At 44.2% G+C, this 13,825-nt stretch overlaps 1 protein-coding gene across 5 annotated transcripts in view; it reads left to right on the top strand.

Moving 5' to 3' along the window:
- The first annotated feature begins 3,410 nt into the window (after positions 1 to 3,410).
- Positions 3,411 to 13,825, top strand: part of HHIP (hedgehog interacting protein) — a 68,499-nt gene continuing 58,084 nt past the window's right edge. For 3 of the 5 annotated variants that reach the window (XM_088660278.1, XM_088660280.1, XM_088660279.1), the window contains exon 1: positions 3,412 to 3,802. In XM_088660278.1, coding sequence (XP_088516404.1) covers positions 3,530 to 3,802 — 273 coding nt within the window. In that variant the 5' untranslated portion in view covers positions 3,412 to 3,529. Of the gene's footprint in view, positions 3,803 to 13,825 lie in introns of all 5 variants that reach the window. The other 2 variants (XM_088660277.1, XM_035112464.3) reach the window with 2 other exon arrangements.

Genomic DNA, 13,825 nt, shown 5'->3' with positions numbered 1-13,825 from the left:
ATTTTACATTAAACCAAAAAGAGAAGAGATCCCTCTGCTCCTTCTCACCTGTAAAACCAGTGGTGCCTTTCCCCCAGTGCACAGAAGTTACATGCACAGAAAAAGATATAAAGAATAAAGAACATGCATATACATTCTGCACATACTTGTTCTACTGACCCTGTCAAAACTTCCAATGAGTCAGTGCCATCAAGTAGATCACCGAATGAAGTGAAAAAGGATTAATTACAACAGAGAATGAAGAGAAGCAAAATGAATAATTATCAGTCATGGACAATGCAATTGAATTTAAGGAAGAAGAGGAAGATGCATGCATTATTGTTCCCCCAGTGAGAAGGAGGGATCAGGACACCTGTTTGATTCAAGGAGTCCTCACAGAAGAACCAGTATGGAATAATGTCCTCCCAATGAGAGAGGGAGGGCAGGATCCATACTGGGGCTAGAATTTAGAGGGGGGGAACTGAGATAGGGCTAGAAAGGGGAAAGATAACTGGATGGTTTTGTGCTACAATATTTAAAGAATTGGGGAGACAGCAGGGGAGGATTAAGGAAGAATGGTGGGTAGGGTGGGACAGAGTGGGAGGGATGAGGGGTATTAATGGATGTAATTTTTATTGATGGATTTGAATGGTCCGAAACTGGAATGACTTATGGAACTTGCTGAAACATCTGGGAGACCCTGAGCCCAGGGGAAGGGGGTTGTATTAGTCTTAAGTGTTAAATGTTATTATGATATTATTATTTGAATTTATGGGAAATCTTTGGTAATAAAATTTAGGCTAAAGGGAAAAATAGAAGATTGAAGGATGGGAAATAAATTATTGATTGGGATTAACTGATTAATTATTGGTGGAATATAGTTGATGTTTCTAGAATAGAATAATTGAAAGATCATGATAAAAGGTATTAGACTGAATTAAGATATAAGATGGAAATTGCTTAAATAGAATTCTAAAGTGGACCCAGTGAGAGGGGAATTGAGGAAGTCAACAATGTTAAGTAAAAATGTAACAAATGATGTTTTTCTTTTTTATGTTTTATTTTTGTTTTATTGTTTTGTTTTGTTTTTGGTCTTTTTGTGTTTTTGCCTTTGTAATGTTTTTTTTTGTATTTTGGCAATATTGGAAAACGAATAAAAATTATTTGGAAAAAAGAAGATCACGGAATGTAACCTTCAAATGACTTTAGGACATGTTAATAACATATACAAAACAGTGTATTTTGGAAAGGTGTTTTTCTGTTTGCAGTGGATGTGGACATCTCTTAAAATATCTTAACCAAATTTTGAGGATAATGGTTTCTAAGATCAAGGAACAGGTTTTCATCGATGGTGGGCTGAACCATTAAAAACTGCACTAGTTTGAACCACAACTTTAAAAACTGCACTATTTTTGTTTGTATGTTTCTGTGAACTCCTGAGCAGCAGAGGGCATGAGGCTGCTAGCTAATTGAAGTAGCCCATGCACTGCTTCTGTAGAGCCAGTTTCTGGGTGCTTCAGTCCATGCTAGGCCCCTTCCACCTCACAGGGATAAAGAAAGGCTATAAAATGTGTACAAAAACATTATTTACTTATTTGAAAATTATGGATCTCCTATTGTTGATATCCAAGGGAATGAACAATTAAAGACCAAAGACATGCATCATTATATACAATCACATAATTAAAAAACAAGCAAAGAAAAAACAAAAAACACCCTAGTGGTGTTAAAAACAACATCCATTGGGGATGAAAAACCATATGGAGCAAATCAAATAAATAGGATAGACTTGGCCTGGTGCCTAAACAATAGCTGGAGAGGCAGTAGGTGGATCTCCTTTGGGAAGGAGATCCATTATTAATATTCCCTGTTTAGGAAAGCTTTTAATCTTTAAGAAATTAGTGTATTTTAATATTTCTGTTGGAAGCTGCCCAGAGTGGCTGGGGAAACCCAGCCAGATGGGCGGGGTATAAATAATATAGTAGTAGTAGTAGTAGTAGTAGTAGTATTGGGGAGCAAAGAGATAAAGACAGACACAACCCCAGAGTTTTTCCTCTCTCTAGCAGCTGTCCACCAAATCTCTGCAGGTGAGGGCTCCCAGAAGAGGACATTTAATTTATTATTTTGTTTAACAAAATTTATAACACTACTTGATTATAATAAAACCTCTAAGCAGGTTTACAGGAAATATTAAAATCACATTATTACTGTTAATATTAAAATTAACAGTAAAGACGCCTCAACAACTACACACTGGGATCCGATAGGCTTGCCTTAGTAAAAATGTTCTCAGCAAGTGCCAATTTTTTTATAAAAAAAAAAAAGAGTATTGAGAAGGCGCCTGCCTGATGCCAACCAGCAGGGAGTTGCAAAGTGTAGCTGCTGCCACAAATGCAGGAGGAGAATTATGCAGCACCTGTAACCATGCCAGTTCTGCAGAGCGGCCAAGTGGACTACCTCACACTATGTTGAATTAATTGAAAGCACAGGAGGTCTGCAGGCATTGGAGCGTTGGGCCAGGCCAAGAGGGTCATCTAATCCAACCCCTTGCAATGGACAAATCTTTTTTTGGGGGGGGGGCTTCTATTCTTGAGTCCTGCTCAAGAAAGGCCCCTGGGGCCACGGGCTGGCTATTCCCTCAAGTTTCCTCACTCGCCTCTTTCCTGTCCCTCCTCACCGCGGCTGCTTCCATTGTCGCTGCCGGACCTTCCTCTCAGCCAACTGTAGCTGCTGCTTAAGTGCCCCCCCCCCAAAAAAAACCCGCCGCTCTCTCTCTGCTTCCTCAGGTAATTTGGCTCAGCGCGCGCGAGCGCGCCAACCAGTCAGCCAGCCGGCCCGCCAGACATCCGTGCTCGCACCCCGTGACCGTCGGCTTCCCTTCTCCGCCCCCCCGCCTCCTGCGCGCGCGCATGGCCACACACGCACGCACGCTCTCTCGCTCTTCTCCCCGCTAGTCCCTCTTTTCGGTGACGTGAAGGGGCGCGCGGTGGCAGCACCTCCCCGCGCGCTGCTTAAAAATAAGAAGAAAAGAGGGAGCGAAACATGAGAGCCCTAGTGAGCTCCAGCTCCCGCCGGCAGCAGCAGAGGAGGCATCACCCCAGCCAGGCTGTCCTCGCTGAATTGCGGGCGGCCGCCTTTCTATGGAACGACCAGAAGGGACTTGCTGCTGCTGCTGCTGCCACCACCGCCACGACCACCTCCTCGTCGTCGTCTTCTCTTTCGCGCGCCGACGCAGGAGCCCTTAGCGCCGGCAATTTCGACGCCTCAGCCGCGCCAACTAAACCGGCGGCCGCAAACTTCCCCGCGCAAACTGCGCGGCACCTTTCCCTCGCCCCCCCCCCCTTTACACCACACGCAAAGTGCGCTCCCTCCCCCCTTTTGGTCCCTCAGACATCACTCGCCCCCCCTGCAGCCCTCCTTGGAGGCCTCCCCCCAATCCTCTCTTTCTCCCCCCTCCCCGGGATCTAAGGGGTTTCCCCACACACACACAACACGGAAAGCTCTCGCTCTTGGATTTGCTTTGGGATTTGCCAGTGAAGCTCGCGGAGGCATGGTCGCTCTGAAGATGCTCCCGCTCAAGCTGCTCTTGGTGGCCGTGGTCCTCTGCTTCTTCGAGGGGGAGGCCCGCTTTGGGGAGAGCGGGGGGGCCAAGAGGAGAAGGTGCCTGAACGGCAGCCCCCCCAGGCGCCTCAAGAAGCGAGACAGGAGGCTGATGCTGCTGGAGCCGCCCCTCGGAGGGGAGCTCGTGTGCCGGGGCTTCTACCCTCGCCTCTCCTGCTGCCCCAGGGCGGACAGCCAGGGCTCGCTGCACGTGGAGAACAAGGTAAGGCGTGCGGCGGCGGGTGGGAGGGCTGCACACTCCGGGGCTCACCTGAGCAGGAGGAGGAGGAGGATTTTGGATCTGTAAGACGTGGGGGGGGGTCCTCCTCGTGATCTGGGAGGGTGGAAGGAGACTCTTTGGGGAGAACCAAGGAGAGGTGGACCTGTATCTCTCCTCTTCAGTAGGCTTGCAAAGGTGATGAGGAGGCCAATTAGGTGAGGAGGCCAGCAGCTCTGGCGAGGTGTCAAAGGTGGCCTGAGCTTGGGTGCTTCATCAGATGCACGAAGCAGTAGAGGAGAAAGGGGGGGGGATAGGTAGACGTCTTCACCTGGACTGATTTCTGTTGGCCAAGGAGCCCATGAAACTCTGGAGTGGCTCAGATCTTCTTCATCAACCCACATGTTAGCCCACACTCAGGCTTAGCAAAGGAGAGAGGGCTGCAATCCCAAACGGACTTTTGGGCGGGAATAAACTCCGTTGAACTTTCTTGCAAGTGAACTTCAATTGGCTCGCACTGTAAGCCCCATTAAGTATAGTTTGACTTAGTTTTGAGCATAAACGTGTAAGAAAGATAACGCTGCTGTTTCTCTTGGATACTGGCAGCTTTGATACTGTTGTGCCCTTGTTTCCTTTCCGTCTCTTCTAGGATGGGGTGCTAATTTCAGGAGCACACTGTGTGTGTGTGTGTGTGTGTGTGTGTGTGTGTGTGTGTGTGTGTGTTGGTTCCTACAGGTTTCTGTTGTCCCTCAAGCACGACAGTCATTGGAAAACTTGTTACAAGGTTTTGGTTGGTCACTGATGCTGGGTCTTCAGAGATTGGCGATGTCAAAATCTGGACGCGGGGCAGATAAGTAGTTTGTACAAAAAAACCCCAAACAGGTTAACAAGCAGGTTAACAATTTAGGATAACAATTTATTTGGGGGGGGGTTAAAATTGGGAAAGTGTACTGCTGTATAGTGAAGGGATGCCGTAGCCCCTGGAAGCCCCAATTGTCAGGTGGTCCCATCTAGAAGAGAGCAGAAAAAAGCTGAGTTAGAAAACAGGTAGACTTTCGTCCCGGTCTGGATGAGACATGGGACGGGATGGGGGGGCAGAGATGCTGCCAATAAAGTCTGGAGGGTTTTCTTGGAGTCAGTCAACGCTCCCTGGCAGCCGTGGGACTGTAAATTAAGGTGGCGGTGGTTTTCCCGTTTATTTTTTCTGAGGGTAGAAAAGTGTGTACGATTCTCTCCACATGTTTGGTCAGGAAACTTCGGGTAGCAGATGGTGATTGGGAGAGCAGATGATGCTAGGACGCTGCAAACTTTTTACGAGCTCTTCCCCCGATTAGGTCTGGAGAGAGAAAATGGGAGGGGGGGGGAGAGGATTCCCTGAAGTTGTTCCTCGACAAACTGGAGCGGTTGCAAATGGATCTTTCTCAAACGGGATAAAAGGAGGGTATCTACTGGATTCTGTGGGGCGGGGGAGAGAGAGAGAATTTGCTCTTTTGCAGCATGACAGTTTTAACGCCATTAGACTTGATGGCATTCTGAGGATAAATGAAAAATCCTAGGCATCCTGGAATAAGAAGGGCGTCTGTTCAGGGGTCTGCTGTTCTTCTGCGTTCCAGCGTGTTGGTGTTCTCTAAGTTTTTCACGCTATTGTTTCGATCAGAAGGGCAATGTGTAATGCTGGATCTAGGGAGGGAAACGTGATGAATAAATGTCATTGAGAATCACTGCACGTGAAATAAACAATCAGGTGTCTTTCTCACTGCCCCCTCTTTTCCCCTGCTCCCCCTCCCAGCTTTTAGGTTTAATTAAGAATTCCTCCGTTACAACACTGCAGTTGTCAAGGTCTGAGAGCGTCTTGGAAAACTTGTGTTTCAGTCTTTCTGGCCCAAGCATAAAAAAAAAAAAATACCCAGCCTGAATCGAATTTTTATGCTCAGTTCACGGTAGATTTCACTCCATTCTCATGTAAACAGCTTCTACGAATCAACATATGTGTCTGGGTGGTATCTCTCACTTTGTTTTGTAACAAAAAGCCATATTGCATCATTTAATTTGCTCAAGTCATGCAAATAGGGAAAAAATCAATAGGACAAAAAGGGGTCGACTTATCCTCCTCCCCACTAAACTGCTGCCCACACACAGAGTCCTGTTGCTTATGGCAAAAGAATAACAACAACACCATTGTATTTGTTGGTTGGTTCGCTAATGGGTGAAACTGGAGAACATCATTCTCCTTCAGTCCCCAGCTCTGTCCAAATGCTCATGCCTTTTGAGAGAGCATTTGTCCTATCCCCTCTGTTCCCAGATGAGCGAGAGCTGTCTTTGCTGCAGGGATTTCAGCAAAGGAAACTCTATTCTTACCAGATGCAGCAGGAGTTTGGTTGAATATTTTCTCCGCATGTTTGGCCAGAGGTAGTGTCAGCAAAGCTCCTGTGTGGTAATCACATTAAACTACACACTAACTACATTCAGATAACCTCCTAAATCTCTAACTGAAACCCACAAATGCCAGAGTCAAGCGGGGAGGGGGGTGTCCTTAGTTTATCCTGTTAGTAACATCTAGAAATAAGCAGCAGCATCTGCTGGATGGACTCTCTGAAATCTCCCTGTAATAAATAAGCTCTCTGTGGTGGATTAAAGGTGAGATAGACTTTACACAATAGTTGCATTTCTACCCAGTTACGGAACTTGATTTCTTAGCACTCTTTCTTTTGTGGCTGGTGACATCTAAAAACACTTTTAACTAGAAGGACATAATTAAATGTACATCTCAACCCAGCATTTCAGGCTATGTCATATCCATATATATCATAGCATTCATTTAAACAAAACTTGGCAATAAACATTTTTGCACGTCTGTGTACCAGATGGACAGACGTGCATTTTTTTCCATTTTCGTGTGCAGTGCAATCCTATTCATGCTTACTCAGAATCAAGTCCCATTGATTTCAATGGGATTTACTCTCAGGGAAGTGTGCTTTGGAAAGTTTGTCACTTCTGATTCACATGACACATAATGGATGACTTTCCATGCAAAATGCATCTAGTAGGTTTGTGATAGCAGACTCTGAACAGGGTGCTCTGGAAATGCTCCAGGAAGTACGTCTCTATGGCTGTGCTGTGACACTGCAGTTATGATACACCCACCCACAGACAAGGGTAAGGGTGATAAGAAATAAGTGTTTCAGCAGTTTTTAAAAGTAATGAAACACACTCAGCAGTCATTTCTAATTACAAAAAGCCTCTTGGTTTAAGACTACATTTGTCAACCCTCTGGCAATTTAATGATCAAATTATTGATCTGTATTTCTAATGAAATGCTGCCAGCCTCTTAAGTACTGCAAAGCTGCAACAGAAAATGCACAGCCACATGAAATTACAGTCTCCCTTTATCATCTTTATTTTGTTTTGTTTTATTTGCATGATGTCATTGACATTTTATCCCTACCTTCTGGTGCTCTGGATTATTCTCCATTTACCATTTGATTCTCTAAATTCATAACCAAATAATGACATATTAAAGTTTTGTGCATTTTTTAAAAAGTTTGCTTACAGGCTGTCAAACACAGAGATCTTCTCTACCTTGGTTTCACAGCCAAGGCTGTCAGGGAATGGGTGAAAAGTAATTGTTTTCAAGTGTGCCCTTTTGCAATCATTTGTTTGCTCTGGCTCTTTCTTCCACAAAAGCTATTGTTGAACACATCCAACTAAACAAATAACTCATCTTGGGGTCCCTGTAACAGCTGCCTTGGTACAATGATCTATTTACATATTGTCCTAAAATTGAAACTGAGCTCCTTAATGACATAATCTAGTACTATAGTACCAAATGAAGCATATGCTGAAACTAGCAGCTGAACCATCTTGAAAGCATTCTGTTCAGAGGAATAATTACTTGTATACCAAATACTGCTTCATATTAACATCAGAACTGAATGCTATGATTTTTCTGCTGACTTGCACCCATGCGAAATGGTACAAGTTGTGTTGGCCATATTCTTTTGTAAAATCAGAAGAAATTATGCTCCTATATGTCTGTTCCCTTTCACCTTTAGCTTAATAGTGCCAACCCAACTTTGTAAACTACAAGTCCCTGCATATTTATCTCACCTGTCTTCTCTTGGCTTCAGCTTCCTGGGTAGAGATTAAAGGATGAGTTAACATATGTTATGAATCAGTCAGTAGGCATAATAATTAGTAAGCATACTGCAAGCTTAAGCAACTATAATTTCATGGTTCTACATATGGCTTTTGGAAACAGCAAACTAATTTGAGTATAACAAATCTGATTTTTTTAAAAAATGTATGCTCGTTCTTAAAGATACATTTTACATTGGGTTTTTTTTTACATTTATTCAGATTAGTCCATATTTGCCATGCCCATGACAGATTTGCCAGTGAGTGAAACAGGGTCTGCAGGAACTGATGCATGCAGAAAGTCCCAGTCCCTGGCATCATCAGTTAACAGGATCTCAGGTAACTGATCTGTAATCTGAGAAGGAATCATAGCAGTGGTAGAGCATGCAGAAGGTCCTAGTCAAAAGAATAATGTAACAGATTATGTGAAAGGCCTCAGGCTAAGAGCAGCTTGCCACTCGAGTAGGCAGTATTGGGCTGGCATAAAGCTAAGCTGGTATAAGCCTATTTCTTGTGTACCAGAACTCATATATAGCAAAGAAGGCTAAGTCTGCAATATGAGAGCAGTATGAACTAACACACCACACAGAGACAAGATCAAGTAGGGCATGTTCACAAAGAGACTTCCTCACACCCCATTAGGCCTGTTTCTCTGGGCATACCTTTGATATTGTGTGTGTGTGCACGCACACACGCACGCCACCATAGGTGAAGGAAGCCCCTGTGAGAATGTGTCCTTAATGCGTATTTCATAGGGCCAATCCAACCATAAAGGCAAACGGCAAACTAGGCAAACCTGGAGTGTCAAATTCCAGGTGTGCCAACTACAGAGCTGCTTCCTGTGCTTTTGGAGGAGGCAAACAGGGGTAGCTTAGCAGCTCAAGGCCTCTTGAGGGAGGAACCCCTGTGCCCCAAGAGCCTTAAACACTGTAGCAAAAGGGAAGAAAGTAATGTAGTGAGAGGTATTTAAAAAGAGGACACAAAAATTACATCCTAGTCAGCTTTTGTTCATTTCATGTGCAATACAGTAGTCTGAATTTTTGCAGGACACAGCAGCTGCAACCACCAAGTTGCTTGTGGGCATTCCTTGCCCAACCCCTGCTCTGTAGCTGCTCTGCTTCTCCTCTCTCTCATACCCAACAATGCTGGCCTTCCACTGTCAGCTGTGGGGAAGTCCACCCCTTGCTGCTTTGGGTGGCAGCGCTGCCTGGGCTGGAGTTCTGGGAGCTGGGGGTGCAAGAGCTGGGCAGATGTGGGTGGCACCACTTTGGGGAGGACTCAAGGGCAAGGGCCACCACCAGTAGATGTTAATCTACTGAATGAGGGGCTTTATGTGGGCCTTTTGTTGTGTGAGATTGGCTGTTTTGCCCAGTTAAAATTTAAAAGCACAGTCTGGGGTCTTATATTTCTTTTGAGTCTTGGGTTGATGCTTTTTGATATGTGTCTGCAGTAGGATCAGTTGGGGAGAGCTCAGCAGGCCCCAGTTGCAGTGACGAAGGGCCATGCCAAGTAAGGGGGACTTGACACAGAGAGTTGGTGGCTGTGCCAACTTCTTCTCTTGCCAGAGTAATTGTGGTTGTTGTTATCAGTCAGCCCTCAGATGCTGTTATTAAGTACCAGGTCAGTTTTAAATAAAATCTCCCCCATTCACAATTTGTGAGTGGTGAAGCTGACCTGGCTTATGTATTACCAGTACTTGCATGGCTGAGCAGAGTTTAACTGATCTTACCCAGCTTTCCCTACCTGAGTACTTGGCGCAAACTTGGGGGTCAGGGAAGAGAGGTTGCTGTGACAGTAGAAATTGGATCTCTCTCTCTCTCCAGGCTTCCTGTTTTCTTGAGTGGGAATCCAGTGTGTCTGTGCCTTTTATTGGGCAATTGGAACAGATTAGGGATTCTGCTAGTTTACCATCCAGCTTCCTGCCCAGCAGTCTTTCCACCTGAGCTAACAGAAGTGGTCTTGGAGGTAGTGTTGTCCGCCCTGCCCCCCCCCGGGCTGTTGATCCTAGGGGACTTCAACATTCATGCTGAGGCCACTAAATCTTGGGTGCCTCAAAACTTCTATGGTCACAAATAATAACCATGGGGTGCTATCAGCCTAATGCATATGGCAGACCACACACTGGATCTGGTCCACCAGCTGGGAAGAGGGTGATCTGTAAGGGGGGGGGGGTTAACTTCAGTTGCTTGTCATGGTCTTATAATTTCCTGTTCAGATTTAGGTATTCAGCTGCTTTCTCCCTCTTCAGCAGCTGGAGACCTATTAGAATTGTCTGCCTTTTGGAGGTTGATGGATCCAATTGGTTTCCAGGTTACTCTGGGAGATACTGCTGTCAAAATCCTGGTTAACCTGTGGACTAGGTGGATGATGTGGACTATGGTTGCCCTTGGGCACCCTATCCTGTTTGGTAGAGTCAAATTGACTTCTTGGTATCACCAGAGCTTAGAGCAATGAAACAGCTCATATCTGAAGAAGTGTGCATGCACACGAAAGCTCATACCAATGACAAACTTAGTTGGTCTCTAAGGTGCTACTGGAAGGAATTTTTTTATTTTGTTTCAAAAGAGCTTGAGAACACGTAGAAGAAAAATCCAGATGCATGCAACTGAACGCTAGTGAGTGTTCATTATTGAGTCTCCTCAATAGTAGTGAATATAATGAAGAAGCACTTTGGTGCCTCCATTGCATCCTCACTATGCCGCACAACAGAGCTTTTTGGTAGTATGGAGCCTTTTATACTCGGCCCAAAGGAGGTGGATGAACCAATATGACCCATTGTGACTTTCGTAAACCATTTTGGGGATAAAATCCCTTGTATCCAAGTAAGGTAAAGGTAAGGTAAAGTATCCCTGCATGGTTAAATCCAGTCAAATTCAACATGGGGTGCGGCGCTTTTCTCCACTTTCAGGCCAAGGGAGCCAGCGTTTGTCCACAGACAGCTTTCCGGGTCACAGAACACCATGACAAATGCCAGAGCACACAGAAACACTGTTTACCTTCCTGCCACAGCAGTACCCATTTATCTACTTGCTCTGTATGCTTTCAAACTGCTAGGTTGGCAGGAGCTGGGACAAAGCAGGAGCTCACCATGTCACATGGATTAAAACTGCCAACCTTCTGATTGGCAAGCCCAAGAGGCTTTGTGGTTTAGACTACAGTGCCACCCATGTCCCTGTCCCTTGTATCCACCATGCCTTTCACTGCACCAGGTGACTCTCAACAGATATCCAGAACGCTATCTTGTCCTGTTTTGTTAAGTTGATATGGCTTGAGAATATGGACAACATTGTTGGATCTGCATAGGTGACCACATTTGCTCTTGACCCTTGCCCTTCATGGCTAATGAAAACTGGTAAAGAGTGGATGGCTAGCTCAACCAGGGAGGTGAATAACATCTCTGTATAGGAGGGAGTTATCCCTAACTACTAAAGACATTAGACTTAAGAAATGCTCCCAGGATTCAGAGAATTTAAACAACTATTGACTGACTGCTAATGTCCCCTTCTTGAGCAACACTGAGTAAGCTGCTGCTAACCAGATCCAGGCTCTATTGGATGAGACTGATTGTCTGGATCCATTTCAATTGGAGCTTAGGCCTGGCTTTAGCATGGAAACTGCCTTGGTTGTCCTGTATGTTGAGAGACAGGCAGAGTATGATGCTATTGGTTCTCCTTGATCTCCCAGAGACTTTTGATACCACTGACCATAGTATCCTTCTGGTGCATTTGTCTGAGTTGTAAGTGGGTGGTACCACTTTACAGTGGTTTCAGTCCTACGTGGATGGTCATCTTCAGAGAGTGGTGCTTGGGAAGGTTGTTTAACCCCATGGTCCTTCCTATGAGGGGTACCGCAGTGGTCAATTTAATTGTCAGTGCTATTTATTGGGGCACCTTAATGACTAAGAGATCTGTTACAGCACAATATTCCATGGGCTACAGTCCACTTCATCAGATTGATCAGATTTCCTTTGAAGCAAAATATTTTAGTGTATGTGGTAATTGTCTTACCAAAGTTAGGATGCCTGTGTTATTAACAACTGCTTTGTGAATTGCCACTCTTCATTATGTAATTATCACTGTCTGTATTCTTTTTCTGCATTTCATTTCCCTGTTTACAGTATCCTCTCCCTGTGTATGTATATACCTGTAAATTCATGCATCTGATAAAGTGGACTGTAATCCACCAAATTTTATGCCATAATAAATTTGTTAGCCTCTAAGGTACCACAATGTTCTTTGTTGTTTTTAAAACAACAGTGTTTTTACTTGTCTGCAGAAATCAGAAGGGAGGCTGTTAGAATTACCCTAGGAGGGGAGTTCCATGAGAATTAGCTCAGAGCTTGAATATTCTAGTGAATTACCTCCAACAGCTGCTTAAAGCTTGCAGCTGCCTAGAAGAAAACACAGCAGTTACCTCTTGGTAAAACTTGAGCTGTGCACAGCCCATCAGGAAACTATGTGTAATGTTAATTTTATAATTTATTAATCATATTCCACACATACATACACATCCTAACATGGTGTACAAAATGCAATAAAATACAGCCAAAAACAACACAGTAAATAATTGGATATAAATCTAAAAGTTTATATCTACATTAAGTAGAGACCCATGGCAGAGGCATTTTCATCCAAGCTGGGAAAGTTTATTGGATAAACAAATTCAGTTGTCTCCAAATGCAGATAATGAATGCCTTCTCTTGAGAGGAACACTGTTCCACAGAATAGGGGAGCCACACAAAAAAACCCTGTTCTGACTTACTGTGTAAAAGGCTTCCAAGATCGTTGGAACTTGAAAGAGAATCTCTCCCACAGACTGCAGTGATCTACTGGGTATATAAGGGATAAGGCAATCTTTCAATTAATGAGTAATAAGTTGTCCATCTTTTGAGTTTTATTTGTGGACTTCTTTTGCCTGGCCTAGTCGGATGCATTTTTCTTTTCTCTGTGGTCAAACTAACATTAAAAAAAATCTGTACCCCTTCATCTCAGCATACTATGTGTCTTTCTCATGGTTATGGCTTCCTGCTAGACTCAGACAGTTTCAGCTTCCTTTTTCCAAACTGCAGCTTCTTTTCAGGCCTGGTGACATCAGGTGATGCATTCAGGCAATTACCAACAACGCAATGCTACCTTCTCCTCATCATGCTCTTTATCCCTTATCTGTGGTGCTTCCATCACTTCCAGTTCCTCCATCAGCAGTGGTGCCACCTCCACCTCCATGGAAAATGTAGCAGTCATTTGTCCCAGGAAAAGAAGTTGTGTACTGTGCTGCTGAATTGGAAGTGCAGAAAGCTTCCATTTGGACATACCCTTTATGACCTTAATAAGGATGAAGGGCCATCTTTGCTTTGAGATGCCAAAAATCTAGTGCTGAGATAGTTGCCACACTGGGGATTTAAACAATTAACAGTGTATAATAGAGCTAAAGGAGAGTACTGTACAATTTTCTGAATTGTCAGTGCTTCACAAGTGCAGGCTACCTTGAAAAATATGCTTGCAAGTGGTTTAAAATGTCATATGGTTAAATTTAGGTGGGGTTTTTGCTAAGAGAGTTCCAGTGAATTGAGTGCATTTCACTGGCACAAGTGTAATGAAACCACTGACAGATCACTTAGCACGATGAAACACTCTCTCTGATCTAATTTGACTCCAAGTTTTATGTGATTGCCACCAAGCCAATAAATGTGATGACTCCAAACTTTTTTTACAGTACTGTGGTGTCTCAGAAGAGCCGTGATACAATATACACTAATTATGGGCTGACTCCAAATTGAATTAAGTAATAGAGCTGGATTTGGCATAGAAAATGTTTAATTCAAGCAGAATGAATGGAGCAATGTAGCGAAAAATTACTGTACTCTTTCCAAAAACACTGCTCAGTATGACGTTATAG

Source organism: Zootoca vivipara, chromosome Z1, assembly GCF_965207765.1.
Source record: "Zootoca vivipara chromosome Z1, rZooViv2.hap1.1, whole genome shotgun sequence".
NCBI lineage: Eukaryota > Metazoa > Chordata > Lepidosauria > Squamata > Lacertidae > Zootoca > Zootoca vivipara.
Note: the sequence above shows the minus strand (reverse complement) of the source record. Positions and strands in the feature narration are given on the sequence as shown.